A 17,033-nucleotide genomic window follows, 5' to 3' on the forward strand; every position below is an offset into this window, starting at 1 on the left:
CCACACAACCTAATTCCATGTGTTATCTAATCTTGAGGACTTTGCTATATCCTTCCTTTATCCTCTTGCTTTGAACTCAATTCGACCGGTTGGCATTGTTTACGTGAACCTGCTGACGCAAGTTCGTGGCCGAATGTTCCAAAAGTGATAACCGATTGATTGGGAAATGACTCGGTTACTTGATTTAAAATAAAACATCACGTGCCGTTTTAGGGCAGTAACAATGCATTTTATTTTCTCGATAACGAGTGCTACAGCAATGGCATCAAAACAATTTCTTCGATTCATAAAGGATCTTATTTATAAGGATGGCGTCGACATAATTTTCATATCTTTTTACGGTTTTCTTCACGAATTAACAGCAGCTTGGAGAGATGAAACAAATGCAGGAATTAAAGAGTTTTGTACTTGTTCAATAGATAATCTGCTCTAATCAATCATAAATTGCACCACATCTGCTGCAGCTGTTGAGTCTCATTGTAAAGAGGCAAATTAATCCAATTGGAAAAAAGAAAATGGCCCATAACCACCCACACAAGGTGAAATGTTCACGTACGATTCCCAGCTGTAGAATAATAACAGTAGCCGTGAATTTACACGTTGTATTATTTATAGGTATTCGTGTTATTTACCTGACATCTTCCACACCTTCCACCCAAAGGCACAACTTCGACTGCTACGACGGTGGGTCCGGGAGGAGGCGGAGGATTCGTCATGTAAACTTGTACCGGTTGGTATTGTTGTTGAGGGACTCCTAAATACAACACAGTAAAAGGATTAATCATCCGTTGAAATTGCCTCCTGTCACCCCGCGTAAATTATTCTTTGGGTTTAAACTGATGCTTACCTGAAGAGTAAGGTGGTGGGTTGTTGCTTGGATATTCCATGATTAATGGGATGGAAATGTAAACAGGGTTCTTTTTCTTTTTCTAAATTAATGTTCTGAAATAACGATTTGCTTGACTGGTTGTCCCACTGTACACGATTTACGTTAGAACTAGACGTTAGTGATAGCTTTTTGAAAATGCATCGTCCTTTTAACTAGCCGTTCGCATTGGTTTGATAAACTGAAACAACGTCCTATTTTTATCTCTTTGTGTAAGCAAATATTCGTCAGAAGGCTGTTTATCGCAACTCACGTGGTATGACGGTGTTGATGATGCAGCTGAACTTTCTACCGGAACAAATGTTATTGGCAGAGTTATTTCATATGTATCCTACCAGTTTCCTGAATTGAGGATAACGTTTCTCTTGATTTTGCTGTTCTGTAACACTTTTGGGGTTTTCACCGTTAAAAGCTTTATGGATAATAGATAATACAATCATTCTACTGCCATAATTAATTTCTTAGGGCAGAACAAAAGAAAAAAGTATTGTTTTCTGTGCCGGTCTGCCATTTTTTTTAGTCACCAGTCAGGAAGCAGACGCCAATCTGCTGATTTGAGTGATAGCTTTTGTCTTTCTAATTTTATTTTTTGCAATATGATTTATATGAAACATATCCTTCTTTAGCAACATTTGTTTAAGTTTCGAAGAAATTTTGGATGAAAAGAAAACAACTGAAGTATGAAAATATATATATATATAAATTAGTTGAAAAAGTAGCCAAGCGGTGGCTCTGGTGCGCCAACTCGGGGTCACTTCCGTTAGCCACCACATGATTTTCTTTCAAAGTTATCGCGCCACACGTGAGAAGCAGATGTTGTGCATGAGGTTCTACCATTTGGCGCCATGAGGTCTTGCTGTTTGGCGCCAGTTTTGAGACCTGAATTATTACAGGTGATAATCTCAGATTGTTTTACAATTTTTTTTTACTTATTCTGTTACCTTCTTATCTGTTTTAAATGCAAAAATACCATATACAAGCAGGAAATCTGTATCAAAGTTTCCCACAATATGCTTTGATCGATTAGAAAGAACGTTGTCCGCCATCATGTTAACTAAATGAGATCTTATCTGTACAGGAACTGGTTGTGACTGTCTACCATCAGCAGTAATTGCTGTCGTTGAAGACCAGTGGAAACCCATCGCCATCATGGAAAAATATTGCCTTGCTCAACACATTTCATCACATTCAAGCCATGTGTGCTTCAACCTAATGTCTCATTCGGTAAGTTCCAGTTCCTCATTTTTAAGTTTTGAAGCCATGTGTCTCAAACAGTAACTGTTGACATCCTTGTGCATTTTCCTACTGAATATTATTTGCACTACCTTGGCTGGATTAGTTTCCAAGAAAGCTTGCCTTACCATTTACTCGCAGGAAAGCTTGTCTAGCCATTTACTCGTGGTGAATACCTACTTTCATGCTCACAATTTGGGCATTAGTAATTGTCCTATGGCTTGTAGTTTGTGGTGGCTGCGACATCACCATAATTATTGTGGTGTAAGTAGCATGATCATTGCTTGATTTCCATTTTTTTATCTTTTGCTAAAATCGTAGTCAACAAGAAATCCGATAGGTGGCTCTTAAGCTTCTGGCACCGCGAGTTAACTATTGAATATCCGTGACTCACGCTGGGCCCTTAACACTGCACACGCACTGTGAAAGTGCAAACTGATTAACAGTTCGTCAAGTATCTATTATTCACACGAATTCACAAAACTCGATTCCCTTTCGTTCTCAAAATTGAAAGTTTCCATTAGCCTTATCGTGAAAGGCATCTTCAGTCCGTTCGTGCTCGTTTACTTATTGTGTTGAAAATAAATCTGTCTCCCACACTCAGAATTGTCCGTGACAGCCAGCATTTAAAAGAAAGAAATGCGCTGGGTAAGGGGGGAGTTAGGCCACTTGAAAGCTTTTCATTTTGTTCCTCTGAGTCATTACACAAAGTACCAAACAATCTAAACTTTGAATTAAAATTAGATTGTATCGCTACTTTGCGCAAGGACGAAAACAGCACGGTCGATTGAGCCAGCGCTACCTTTTCTACATCCATTCTTTCTTTTTTTCCAGAAATATTACAACGCTAAATGATTGTCTTTGACGAGGTCCCTCATGAACTTTCTCTTGTCCCCAACGCCTCTTGTCCTTTATTCTCCGCCTTCAACTAACATTCGAATGTGTGTTGTTTAACGGCACTTTTTCCGATGGTGTAGCAATTCATCTAAAATCCAAAACGGGCTCTTTTCATTTCACAGCATGTCGCCCTGTATGGGATCAATTTTCAAGCGAAGTTTTCTCAACTATTATGGTAGAGAAAGCACCGGTTTTTACCCGACACGGAGAAGCTCCATTTGTTGAAAATGAGGCCGCTGCCATACCAGTTAGATTAGTGAACGGTCAACCCAAAACGACGGTAGCACTGGCCGCAATAACAGCAACATAGCTCTTGATTCGCCACCAATAGTATCCCGCCTTATAAATCTTTCATCGCACCATATAAAGTGTTTACTTCTTATTTCTCGTTTCTACACATGTCCGGGTGAGACTATTTTAAAAAGCAATTTTCCCCATTTTTGAAGTCCTATAGAAACGAGAGTGCTACAACTCTCTTTGCCTATTCGCGCAGACAGGATCTCGTTAGTCTTTTGCAGATAAGGCATTAAATGGGAGCCGAATAGCGGTGGCAATGAAAGCCGTTCGTTTGCATACTGAATGATGATATTGAAAGAGTCGTGAGCCCAATGACTATACGTCGGTAATCTCCTTTTGTGTTCCCCTCCGCCTGCACCGTTCTTATGCCATATAACCTGCGCCGACCTCCATCAGGTCAGCCTCATGCGTTCAACACGCCGTGATTGTGTTGTCTCTTATTCTCTCTGCGTACATGTGTGTACAACAACAAAAGAAGGGAGGATGAAAGTGATTTCCTTATTCGGCATGGGAAAGAAGGAGGGGAAAGCGAATGGGTACGAGGATAAGCCACACACACTTTCACTGTTGACACACACTGTCTCCCGGGGTACGTGCGTAGACGACGGTGTATGCCCTCTGTAGAGTGTAGGCAACAGTTTTATTCTTTCCAAAAAAATATGTTGAGCCTGGCGTTTTTTCCTTTGGTGCTGGCGGTTGTGTTAGGAGGCGGTTTTTTGATAAGCGCTCACGAAGTCGTTATTAATACGTTTCATATTAGAATTCTCCGCACCTTTAAGCTCTGTCTGTTTCGAACATGCACCTCGACGAATCTTCCCCCTTTCCATCTTTGCTATTCGATTCTCGTGAGCCGGTCCTGTCACGACACGCATCGACGGAAACAAAAGAAAATGGAAGGGGGGAGTTAAAGCAATCGAAATCACCGTCGAAATGAAATTCTCACGCTGCGGGAAATTGAGGAAGAATTCCCTTTAAAACTAATAATAATAAAAAAAATGGGGAAAAAAAACCTAGATAGTAACCTTTAGTCCAAAAAAATGTTGGGATAGCAGATGGTGTGCGATTCGATTCGGATGGTTAAAAAAAAAGGGGGAAGGAAAAAGTTATTTTCTAATTTTATTTTTTAAAGTTTCATCATGCGCAGCGTGAAATCTGCTGTAGAGGAAAACGGGCGGGATAAACCGGATAAATAAGCAATCAGCACAAGGACGAGGTGTTGAATCGACATGGAAAGAATGACTTATTTTTTTTTTTTGGCACCTATGTGATTTCTTTTTTACTTTTTGGGGTCATCAAAAGTGTTAATCGGTTGATTGAAATCATCACGACACATCGGCCCACACGTCCTATTGTATTTTTCTTGGGGGGGAGGGGGGCTTTTTAAAAATATGGGCGTGCCGTTTGCCATAAAGTTGGGTGCCCCGATTGGTGTGCTACTAGTTTGAAAGGATTAAAAAAAAATTTTTTTGTTTTTGTTCTTTTGTTAGTCTGATAAGTACAGTTGTGAGTATAACTGTGGGGGGTGGAATCCCACTACTATCCAGCCTTTTTTGGTGGTTTGAGGGCAAGTTAATGAGGGAGACTCTGCAGCATTTTCTCTCAAAATGGGAGATGTTTTTTTTTTTTTTTTTCTTTTTCCCGAAGAGCCTTTCTATCCGTGTCCAAATACCACCACCGGAAAATGCCAAAAGACATATCCTTAAAACTAAAAAGCAGAGGGGAAAGAAAAAAAAACTGTCGAGTGCGGATTTCTACATTTCCCTATCCGCTTGTCACTGCCTGTTGGGGGGGTATCTGGTATCACGCGCACTGGAAATGTCACGGCCTGTTGACAGCTGACATAGAAATTTAAGAAGAAAAGAGAGACCCCAGTCTAATGGTTTTTGCATACATGTCTCACTTGGTTTTCCTACAATTTCTCAACTGTCGTTTGTTTCTTTCTCAAAATAGCTGCTCGTTTTACGTGTCCCGAAAAAGAAGTAGGTCGAGAAATTAGCTTTTTTCGCCTATACGATTTCATTCTATTTTAAAACTAACTCAACGCCCAATATTAACTCGTGTTTTTTTGTTTTGTTTAAAAGAAAATTACAATGATCACGATTTCCCCTACTTTAAATTAGTAGCTGATTACCATATGCCCAGCTTCTAGAACGAGGTTCTTGATTTATGCAGAAGCCCAACAAGTTGAGACTTTTACGTACTTGTTCCGTTGTTAATCTTCTATTGTCAATTGCAACGTTCCTATTTAAAGGCTTTATGCGGAAGGGTTTGAAGAAAGGCGCGCATTTACCTTCTTTTCACTTTCCCATCATCTTTGTTATCCTTTTTGGACACGCTGAAGATAAGAGAATCTACTGGAAAGTTGAAGAGAGGGGTGGACAGTGAAAAAAAAAAGGTAGAAAAGAAACAAAAGGTGATGGGGGGGGGGAGTTGACGGAAGGTGCGCGCCGTTGTGTATCGAGTTCCGGTGGTTGTAAAAAAAAAAGATGAGGGTACACGTTTCATGCAGAGCCTGCAACACAGGTAGACCTGAAGAGGGGTGGGGGGGAGGCGTGGATCTTTTGAATTAAAAACAACCAGTAACCGAAAAAAAAAAATTGGATTTTTCAAAAAACAAAACAAAAGAGACGCTACGTAGAATTTTCCCGCCATTTTGTCCTTGCATGTCCTTGTTGAATTTCTTTTGATAGTAAAACAAACAAAAAGGAAAGATATTGAAATATTATTTTTACCTTGAGTTTAAAAATAATAATAATAAAAAAATTACTGTTAGCTTTGGAGGGAAAGTGCAGTTAAAGGATTTGAATCAGTCCAGCAAACAAAGAAGTCGCTTTTTTACGCGTCATTTTCTGTTTATTTAGTATTGTCTTGGAGAGAGAGAGAGAGAAAAAGAAAGATGCTAAAACCAGCAACGACTTTATAATGAGTGAGTTGCACAAACTGGCAATGTGTCCAGTAACCCTCCAAAACGTATTAAAAATGTTGTTTCGTCTACTCCATCGGTCATGTTGTTCGAAATCCGTCTTACAGCGGCCAGCACCATTCACGAATGTTTGTGTACGCATGTTGCTAAATCTGTCGTGTCCTGCATGAATAGTTTTGATTTGCAGCTGTCGTCAGCAGAAAAGGGCGTTTTTGAATGCGATCAATTAGCAATAAATTGTTACGCTTCCTTCTTGGCTCGCAGGCTTAGTAACGGGAAATCTCTACAGTACGTCTAACGAAGAAGAAGAAAACAAAAATAGAAATTGATAAATAATTTCTTCCCGCAGGAAAGGTTGAATAACACGACAAATTTCGCTACGTTATCACGTCCTCCTTCTTTTTGCTTTATCTCACTGGGAATGCGGAATTAGTAACACATTTCTATTTTTAAAAAATGAACTAAAAACAGCTGACGGTAAAGTTTTTTATTTTTTGAATTCAATATTCCACCTTGAAGAATATCCTTGTTAAAGAATCATCAAGTAAATTAGTACTTCTATTGCTGCACTATTAACATCAAACAAAATGGGATTTTCTTATTTTCAGTTGACCTGGAAAAAAATCAACACGAAATGTTTGGGTTATTATTAAGGCGGCATTAGCCTACATAGGGCCAGTTTACACAGTCTAGTGTCATCTGGGTCATTTACTTCCTCAGTCGGAAAAGCAAACGAACCGGTTACTCTCCGTGTCTACTATTAACTACAATTTTAGAAGCTATACTCAGCCCTCGCTAATACATTTAGCGTATCATTCGCATTGCGGTGTGATCGTTTTAAAAGATTGCTTTACGAGAAGAAGCCCTCGTTTGTCTTTTTCGCTATCATCGTTGCTGTTCGCGACATTGTTAACAAGAACGCGGATGAATCGAACTGTGAACGCGAAAAATGTGGAGCGACCTGCCTCGATGATGCGAAGCGCCTCCATCGAAGCGCCTCCATATGATTGTCCTTTTTATTTTCCTTTTGGAAAAGAGATAATTCGACAATTCAGCCTTGTTGTACTCACCAGAGAGCACTTTCCTTGAATATAGTTCCACGTCAGATAGGTTCTTTTTTGTTTGTTTGTTTTTTTTTCCCGTCCTTGACGAAATCATCAAATGTCAATCAGTTCTACAGATACCGCTAGTAATCGTTGAATTTGCGGACGGCAATGCCATGTGATCGCCCATCGAGAAGAGACGGCCAATGCGTGCTATTTTGCCTTGAACTAGATTAACCGCTTTGGATAACGAATGATTTATACGGGCTCCATCACACGTCCGCAGTCTATCCACTTTGATCAATCCATCAGAAATTACCATTTTTACTTCCCTATATTTATTTTCCTAATTTTTTGGAAGGGAAAAAATAAAAAAAGGGAATAACATGCTCACTGCGTAGGGTAGGCGGGGCTTCGTTCTCGGCAATAGTTTGTGAAACGGCGCTACTGACGGTGAAGGGGGCGGCCCTGCGTGTTGGGGAATTCATTTTTTTTTTTTTTCAAAAAAACCTGCCACGCTGGGCAACCGTTGTGTGTTCAGTTAGACACCGACTACGCTACCCAACAGACGTGCGTGTATTTTAGTTACAGTTTCCGTGTTGTTGTTTTATTTTTGTTATTGTTTTTTTTTCTTCTTTTCTCTCCTTTGGATGTGCGTGTAGTGCGTTTTTCGTTCCAGCTCAATCGTTGCAGCACTTGGCTTATCGCTTTTTCTCTTTGTATATTTTTCAAAGATACGCGCAGTGGACATTAGTGGCCTTGGCACTGGAACAAGGAGACGTGCATACCCCCATCGTCAACCACTAGACCATCATCATCATCACATGCGGCATTAAGGCCTTCTTGGTCGGATGATATAAAAGAGGTGAGTCATTTTGAAATTTATTACCCACCTTTTTGCTTTGTATCGCTACCCACAACTGTTGTGGCCAAACAGTCGTACACCGTTACCTTGACGACTATGTGTTTTCTTTCAAGAAATTATTTATCGCGCGGTCCCTGTCGCTGCCATTCCGCACCTTCTGTCGTTTGTTTATCAATAGAATCCTCCCAGTAAATAATAAAAAGAGAGAGAGAAAGAGGGAAGCAAAAATGGGGATGAATGGGATAGGTTAGCCTGGGCGTGCTGGGGTGTTATTTATCCTGATCTGACGAGGTTCTGGAAGAAGCGCAAAAATTCCTGCGATAGTTTTAGCACATTCCTATTCTCATTGTATTCAGTGCGAAAACATTCTTTAGTCTGGCCCTCCTCCCCCCCTTTTTTTTGAAGTCTCGTTGGTCATGCTGACAATTGAAAGAACTTGTCAGATTTTCAAATATCCCATCTGTTTTTTTTTCTCTCCTCCGGCTGAATTGAAAAGATAGGAATTCCTAACTGTTTCGGGATTGGCCTGCTGGCTCCTGGACTTGTTATTATTTATTACGCGTCTTGCTAATAAGTGCATATATATTTATTTTACGAGCAAAATGATGGGATGATAAGTCCGACGACCCCCTCTCCCCTTTTTTTTAAACTTTTCCGACACTTGTGTCAATAACATGATTGGCACACAACATGAAAGTGGTTCGATTTCACCTGGTGGGTGTAGCCACCTAATGGCCAAATATTTATTTTTTTTTTGCCTTTTCTAATGCCCCGAAAAGGAGAAGGTTCTGGTTATGTAAATTGGATTATATCAGCACCGACAAGAAATCTTTTTCTTCTTGATTTTTCAATTCGATCTCTTCTTTTTGCTTGTTCCACTCGAAATAATAATAAAAAAAAAGACCCGTCGTGCTCGGCAGCATCATGATCATGTCAATGCAGATAGAGATTTCCAAGTAAATTTTTATCCGAGCTCTGTACGTGTCACGTTCTAGATTTCATGGTGGACTTGATATCTGGAGCTGCTTCATCAGCAGGGTGTCCCGACAACAACGCCGATTAACAAAAAACAAACAAAAAAAGACATTGAGAAAACATCCATATTTCTTTTTTTTTTTTTTTTGCTACGCTATTTTCATTGGTTTTGGATGAAGAGACTTGAAGGAGGGGTGGGGGAAAGAAAAAGTTTGCAATTGTATATCGTTTTGTTGACAGACCTTTCATAATGAAAAGCGCGTACAATTATTGATGATGGGCGATCGAGCGCAGATTTGAGGCCACTTGATTTTTATTGACTGGGCAATGATAATCGTCTCTCTGTCACGGAATCTTTTTTTTTTTTGTGTTTTCCGTCTGCTGATTGAAGACAAAGAAACGAGAAAAAGAGAGATTTCAATTTTCTTTCGTATCAATCATTAGTCATCACCTGGGCGGGAAATTCAAATTTGAAGCGCTCGGCACTTTCAAAAAGCCACTAGTCAAAAATGTATTTTTATTATTACTCCCTCCATCAAATGCTCTCTGTGTATGGTATATTCATTTCCCCTCCCCACTTAATAGAATAGAAGTCGAGGAGGGGAGAGGATGCAAGTCGGGAGTGGCCGCACACGAAAACAAGAAGGTGAAAAAAGGAGAGTTGAAACGTGACAATTCTAAAGAACGAACTTTGGGTTTTTGAAGAAAATTTCCGTGTACTCTGTGACTAGTCCGAAAAACCTTGCCGCTTTTCTTTCTATATATATTTTAAAAAAAGGAACAGACGACAATTCTGAAAACAACGCAGAAAGTACTGGTTCTTTTCCCTTCTCTTCGTGTGTTTATAACGGGTCTACCTTACGACGTGTAAAAATCTCGATGCCAGCTGGCATTTTATAAGAAAATCTCCTAAAGAAAGAAGAAGAAAAAAAAGGGCCGTCGGTGGTGAAGTGAATTAGGTCATTTTATAGCTGATGCGTTTCTCTCAAATCTGTTTTTTTTTTCTTTCTTTGAGGATTTGAGCTCCTTCCGTATTATTTGTTGCGTCACGTAACGTAACATAGCGAAGAAAAATCACGAATGCACGTGAACAACTGTGCGCTTTTTTTTTTCTTGTCGGACCGCACACGCACCGTTTTGCCGGTGTGGATTTAAAAAAAAAGGGGGGGAAATTCCGGATGGGCACACGACAACGAGTTTCTCCTAAATCCACTTATTCTTATTTTTTTTCACGTTTGACCATGTCGTTTTTTATTTATTTTTTTTTTTCTTTCCACGAAACCTAAAAGGAAATGAAAACAGCGCTAGTCAATTTAAAGAAAATCAACGACGGACGTTAGTGACAACGCCAAAAGAAATTTGTTTTGGCAGCACTGCGGGCGTTTAAAAAGAAAAAATCAAACCAACTGCTTTCTACCTATTTGTTTGTTTTCAATGCCCGAAATCCGCAGGTTAACTTTCGGCGATGGTCACATCAAATGAATTTTCATTTCGTTCATTGCACAGTGTGTCTTTTTTATACGACCGTTTGATTATTAGAACGACTCTCACGTTCGGCATTTTTTTTTTTTTTCAAACTCGAAAGTTGGTATAGCCTCAAGAATTTAGTGGTGACATTCCACTTGGGTCTGCCCAACACAACTCTGTAGCTCTTTTTTTTTTTTTTTGTGTGTGTGAACCGTGAAAATAAAATTTTCCACAACATCATGCGCGGAACAGAACGAAACTGAAAGCAATAAAAAAAAAACTGGAATCTGCGGTTTAATGTTTTTCACGTCGTCATTCTCGTATAGACACACTTGAATCAATAGTTTGGAAATCATTTTTATTTTTTTTGTGCTGTATAATCAAAGCCCCTCAAGGGCTCGATTCTTGAAGTGTCAATAGCCTTTTGTGTGTACTAATAATTTTGAATGGGAAAAAAAAAAAAGAAACGGTAGAGGTCGTACGTAGTTAAACATGTAGAAGAATTGCATTCGTTACCGGACTTGTTGTTAAGCAAAAGGATCTGACAATCTATTCAGGTTGTTTATCTAACAAGTGGCACACGTTGACTCAATAAGTGGCCTGGTTCTCTCCTTTTTCTTAACTAACTTAATTCAACTGAAAAAAAAAGAGAAAAGAATAGACATTTTTAAAGGTCTATCAAAAGGAAAAAGAACACCGCCTGGCCGTTGAACTGGAACTCAGTTCCGTCATCTTTTTTTTTTTTTTTTGAATCTTTTTTGTTGTTGTTGTTGTGCATATTATTATTTATTTTCCTGTTGTTAGGCTGCTCTTTTGGCCTTACGAATAGTCTTTAAAAAAAAAATGAACTCGGGGTGGCTACGTGTGTGATGATGTTCCATAATAGCTCATTATCGTCACGCTATTTCCAGCTGACATTTCCTTATATCTGTTTTTTACTCCCGCGTCTGGTTCCTGGTTTTCTGTACCGTAAACACAATTGTGGAGGTTGGAGCCTTCGATTCACTTAACGCACTTGTGAATATCTGATAACATCTAACACGTGGATTTGACTCATCCCGAATAGACCAGAACGTGTTTGTACTTCCCGGCTTTAAACATTTTTTTTTTTTTTGGTTAATTCAACGGTTGGGGAAAAAATTCGTGTATTGAGATTGGGAAAAACAGCTGTGATCGCTATTTTTATCATCGTGTATAGCTTTTTTTTTCGATTAAATTTTATTGGCTCATTGAAATGTTTTCCAGCTTCATCAAAAATGGGGAAGAACGGTTGCGGTCCGTTGTCTTTTTGTTCTTCGTTTATTAGTAACGTCCTATCGGGATTTTTTTGTTTCAATACCAGCTGTGTAGACCATCTGCTGCTGGAAACAGGGGGAGAAAAAAGCGAATGGGAAACGCACATTTTTTTGGGGTCGAAAAAAATTGAACGAACGAAAAACAAAAGAGGGAAATAAAAAGCAGCGTCATTCAAATTCAAGTTTGATTCGATATTAAAAATCAAGTCTTCCTTTTTTTAAAAATTCGTTTGGACCTTCCTGTTTTTGTTTTTTAAAATTGACATCATACTGTGCATACATTAACTGCGGAAGAATCGAATGATTATGCCTTGGGGGTTCGTGAACAATCAAACGATGACGGATCCAAATGACGTGCACAAATCATAAATTAATCTTGAAAAACGAAACGTTCGTCATTGAATAAATAATCCGCTTTTCAAAACGCACTTGAATCCTATTCTCGTTAGAGGGAGGGATTGGATGGAACACGCGATAGTTTTTTTCCCCTAATACTCCCGAATATTTTTGTTCGATCCTTTTTCCCGCCCTCCTCCCTACCATCAAATCATTTCTTTTATTTGGTTGCCTGTTGTCTGCATAGTTTCTTGCCTATTTGCGTGCCTTCACGACCCGTTAACAGCCTCTTCCATTTACGGAAACAAAAACAAAAAAAAAAGCATTTGATGAAAAATAAAACTGAAGGAAGGAAGAAAGAAAAAAATTCACGTTTCAGGTGCTGGAACTGACGGCGGCAAGCGGCCTCGATTTCACTCTTTTTCTCTCTCTGTTTGGAGCGGTCGTTTGTGTTGGCCGCGTCCAAGAAAATATGCCCAGTCACGTGACTCTGAGGTGCCATGCGCTGTCGAGTGTTAAGAGTTTTTGGCGTTTGGCAACTTTCTAAAAAGAAAAAAGGAAAAAAAAACACACAACACAAACAGAAAGATAAATAATAATAAATAAAATAGTTAAAAACCGAGGATAGCATTCCATCAGCGTGAAAGCAAATGCCATTTCATCGCGCGTTACCATCTATTTTGTTTTTTTAAACACTAGCATCACAAACAGAGTCCTCATCATTTCTTGTCTTTTGTCTTTTTTCTTTCCTTTTTTCTTTCATCGAGAGAGGTCTAAATAGTTGAACGTTATTAGCAGTACCATACGCTCCGCCAAATTCGGGATGGAATTATTTTTGTTGTTGTTGTTGTACCGTTTTCGTCTGCTTTAGAAAAACGTTAGTTTTCTACGGTCGTAAATTGTTTTTCTTCTTTATTTGGATTTTTTTTTTTGCTTCTAAAGATGACCGCCAGTTTTTCAAACGGTCCCGACAGTTACCTCCCGCAATCCCCGCCTTTTTTCACGTTCAACGCTAGTTTTTGAACTGGGTCGATTCACGCGCCACTCTATAGCCTCTACTCATCAATAATGGCGTTCGCTGGGCGCCAGGTGAAAACGATGGGCCGTAAACTATATACGTATTGTTGAATGGGGATCATTTGCTTTTGTGAAAGGTTTTCTCAATGGAATTCTTTTTCCCGTCCCGTTTTGTTATCCAATTGCATTTTCCGGGCGTGTAATTATCCAGTCCGTTTTCAGGATTTATTGTTATGTTGGGCAGTTCAACAAAAACTGCCCACTTTTTTTTTGTTTTTGAGCCGCAATTAAAATTGTGGTGTATCCGCTGATGGATTGTCGGGGTTGAAATGTCATTAAAAAAATTAGAATTTTCGGGTGGGGGGGGATTGAATCCTGGCACACGCCCTTCCGGTTTTCTTTTTTATCAATTTTTCTTGGATGTTAGGGGGGTGAGGTATCCTTTTTGGGGTGGAGGAAACGGGTTTCCTTTACCATCCGGGGGTTTAAATACCTGGAAAGACCCACTGGTTGAGAACTGGTCCAAATAAAGTTGCCTTGTAATGCGAGACGTTGGCGAAATGATAACAACAACAAAAAAGAGGGGGAGATATCAAGATATGCTAAATTTGAACTGAATGATCAAAAGTGAAAGTATCGATTGATCTGACTAAAAATGTATTTTGAATTGAGAGGTTGTCAAATCAGCTGATTTTGAATTTTAGAAAAAAAAATATAATAATTCGTCGATTTAACAGTCTGTACATGCCCGGTAGAGATAAGCAGAAGGAAAAAAATATATATAAAGAAAAGAGGGCGCACGAAATATTAATAATGACAATGTCGAATAAGAGAGAAAGGTGACGTAGGTCTTTCAAGGTTGCGCACACTTTCTGTTGTAACGTTTTTCCTTTTTTTTTTTTTTTTCGGGAGTTCGACAAGAATCGATTGGCTTGGACTCTCCCCCATATAAGACACACTCATTTTGACTATTCCCTTCTTCTTATTTTTTGCATTTGAATTATTCAAATAACCCCCCTCCGCCTAACGTTCTCGTCCATTCATAATCGCTCTTCTTCTCTTGCCTGTATGGGCCCGGTCCACCTTTTACGGCCCCGTATGTTGTAAATCCTCTTATAAATATTGTAATTCCATTTCACAATCTTTGATTTGGGTGAAGCATCGATGTTTTCGTTCGCTATTGTTGTTGCCTGCCACCATTATACTCGAATGTTTAGCTACAAAACATTTGGCAAAATTTATTTTTTTTCTAAAATTAAAGAAACGTTTAAAACATTCTTGTTCTTTTCCTAATTTGTGTTTTTCTCACCGAAATGAACAGACAGTCAGGTTCTTCTTTTCGTGTCTGAACAATTCCTTGTGCGTGCAAGACGTCCCTGCTTGAATGGCGTAACTCTATCCTATCTCTTTCTCGTTGTCGTGCATCTCTAGAATCTTTCCATCTTTCCAGTTATTTGCAGAGCCGAAAAACGGGTTTTTGTTTTTCTTTCTTTCCACTTCTATTTCGTTAGTCACATCTAATAACCATTAAAAAAAAATAAAAAAAATTTTGTCCCTACATTCTTTCTATTTAACGAGCTTTGTTGGACGTACCGACATATTCCATAAATTTCTTTGTTTGCATAGAATGTCGTGTCTTTTAAGAGAAGGAAAAAATTTAGCAAAAGTTTAATCATCATCGATTCATTTGAATATACCGCGCCTTTTTTTATCCTCACCTATTCGCATGGCTCTGCACAGACACATTGAGACGGCTGATAAAAAGGCACATACAATCCAATCAGCATTTTCGTGACCGATCCATTCGATTTTTTGTTTTGTTTTGTTTTTACTGCCCTTTTGTCTCGAAGAAAAATCAATTGCGGTCGGTGCTTCGACGTCTAAATTTCACCTGGCTCTTTAATAGGGTTGAAGAGGCTACCAAAGCTAATCGGTGCCATTTCAATTGATTAAAAGAAAGAAACCCAACGGGCTCTTATATTGAGCCATAAAAAAGACGACGACGATCGGGGTAGTCTCAAAAGTGTTGCGTGTTTTGAAATGATTCACGCGCGCCAGTCTGTTCTTGCACGGGGAGGAAACGAGGAGAACGACCTTTCCACCTGACCCCGTCGTAGAGACGGGGAAAAAAAAAGCCATTTCTTTATTTCTTTGAATGACGAAGAGTGATCCTTTAAAGTTCTCTCGCTCTTTTTAAAATCGTGGGAGAAAACAAAATACAAGAAACAATTGCTGTCGACAAAACTGGGCTCGATTGAGAGGCTTTGCGACCTCGACCCAATGTTTCTTCTTCCTCCCAGAAGCCTATTGGCAGACAACGTCGGTCACATCATCAATTGTCGTCTTATTTTTCTTGTTCTTTTTGTCTTCTTTTTTTAGTCATTCTAATTTGAACACGTTTTTTTTCCCCCAGTTTTAAAACTACAAACCTATTTTTTTCCGAGCCGAGTGAGTGTATAAATAAGGAGCGAGAAACGAAACGTGTCTGGCGACTATTAGACATCGTCATGGCTTTCCATTTTGCACGACAGCAAAACAGGAAGAACAGATTTTTATTTAGAATTCAACTTGCTTTTGTTTTGTTTTTTTTACTAAATAAGGAACATTTGAAAACACAAATAAGAAACAAAAATAGTGGAGAACAAGGAAGAACAAGAAATCCCAAAAAAAAATTACCGGATTAACCTGAATTTGAATATCTGTCGTATTTTTGAAAACGACGAAAATGCGTTCGGCGCGCTACTTTTTATTTGTTCTTTTTTCTTGTAACTTCCCGCGCTCTGATTCAGTTTTCTCTCTTGGCGAGAAATTTATGACGTGCCATTGTCATATCAAAAACGTTAAAGGTAACACGATAATGTTCCATGATGGCGGCGGTACCGAAATGTAATTCCGTGGGCGGCAACAACAAGCCGCCCCACCTGTTTTCTTTCCTCCAGCTCGACACTTTCGCAAAGCCTTAATGAGATTTGAATATTATACAAACGCAATAATCGTTATCTCGATGATTCTGCTATCAAGAAGAACAAAAATTTCTTTACGACCTGGCCGTTTATTTAGCACCGAAAGGCGTGATTGCAATCCTTCTAAATCTTCTCTCCTTTCGGCTAAAATTGGTTGTATACGTTCTGTAAAGCAATTTTCACGAACACGTAGACGAAATTCTACACAAAAATTTTATATTTTTTTTTTTTTGCGTCCTGTTCTAGAAACTATTTCTCACTCATTTTTCTTCTCTTGTCCAATTTTTTTTTTTTTTTTGTCTTGGGAATTTAACACCTTTCCCCAGGCCCCGGTTTTTATAAACTGGGAACGAGAGCTCGTTATTATGATTATACCGTCGTTATCAAACATTTCGCACGGAATAGTTTTCAAACATTTTGTTTTCTCAAAAATGTCGGATCAATTTCAAACAGTAACGATTTTTCATTGTTGGGCAAAAGGGATTTCTCTGCCATCGGTTATGGTGGTATAGAATTTACGTTTTCGTTTAGAGATGTAATCTATCTCGTCCTTCGGGCGCTAACAAACAGATCGACGCCGCCCTTAATGATGATGCGGGCGTGTGAATTCAGTAGGAAACGATGGCTGTTAAGAATTTAGAAGACTTGCCAAGGTTAAATTATCCCTTGTTGTTTGTCTTGTGTCATACTGGTTTTGTTTTTTTTCCCTCCTTCCCGCCTCTTTTTCGGAACTGATTATCGCAGCAGCGTGACTGTAGATGTCGACCATGATATTGTTGAACACCGTAACCTTGAAATGCCGACGAACGCTGTGCAGATCCGCGTTCGTATTTTGT

At 39.1% G+C, this 17,033-nt stretch overlaps 2 protein-coding genes across 5 annotated transcripts in view; one reads left to right on the plus strand and one right to left on the minus strand.

The window, feature by feature from the left end:
• Window positions 1-207: 207 nt before the first annotated feature.
• LOC116929402 (brain protein I3) lies at window positions 208-1,406 on the minus strand. The gene is made up of 4 exons (XM_045178504.1): window positions 1,140-1,406; window positions 848-1,067; window positions 633-754; window positions 208-565 (listed from the first exon to the last, which is right to left on the minus strand). The coding sequence occupies exons 2-4, from the start codon at window positions 885-887 to the stop codon at window positions 434-436; spliced, it is 294 nt and encodes a 97-aa protein (XP_045034439.1). The 5' UTR covers window positions 888-1,067; window positions 1,140-1,406; the 3' UTR covers window positions 208-433.
• A 267-nt stretch (window positions 1,407-1,673) lies between these two features.
• Window positions 1,674-17,033, plus strand: part of LOC116929400 (ras-GEF domain-containing family member 1B) — a 50,707-nt gene continuing 35,347 nt past the window's right edge. Inside the window, exons 1-3 of one of the 4 annotated variants that reach the window (XM_032936613.2) lie at window positions 1,674-1,779; window positions 1,965-2,110; window positions 8,014-8,144. The gene's annotated coding sequence lies outside the window, so the exon portion shown is untranslated. Of the gene's footprint in view, window positions 1,780-1,964; window positions 2,111-7,760; window positions 8,145-17,033 lie in introns of those variants that run through there. The other 3 variants (XM_032936614.2, XM_045178500.1, XM_045178501.1) reach the window with 3 other exon arrangements.

This window comes from Daphnia magna, linkage group LG8 (genome assembly GCF_020631705.1).
Source record: "Daphnia magna isolate NIES linkage group LG8, ASM2063170v1.1, whole genome shotgun sequence".
Taxonomy (NCBI): domain Eukaryota; kingdom Metazoa; phylum Arthropoda; class Branchiopoda; order Diplostraca; family Daphniidae; genus Daphnia; species Daphnia magna.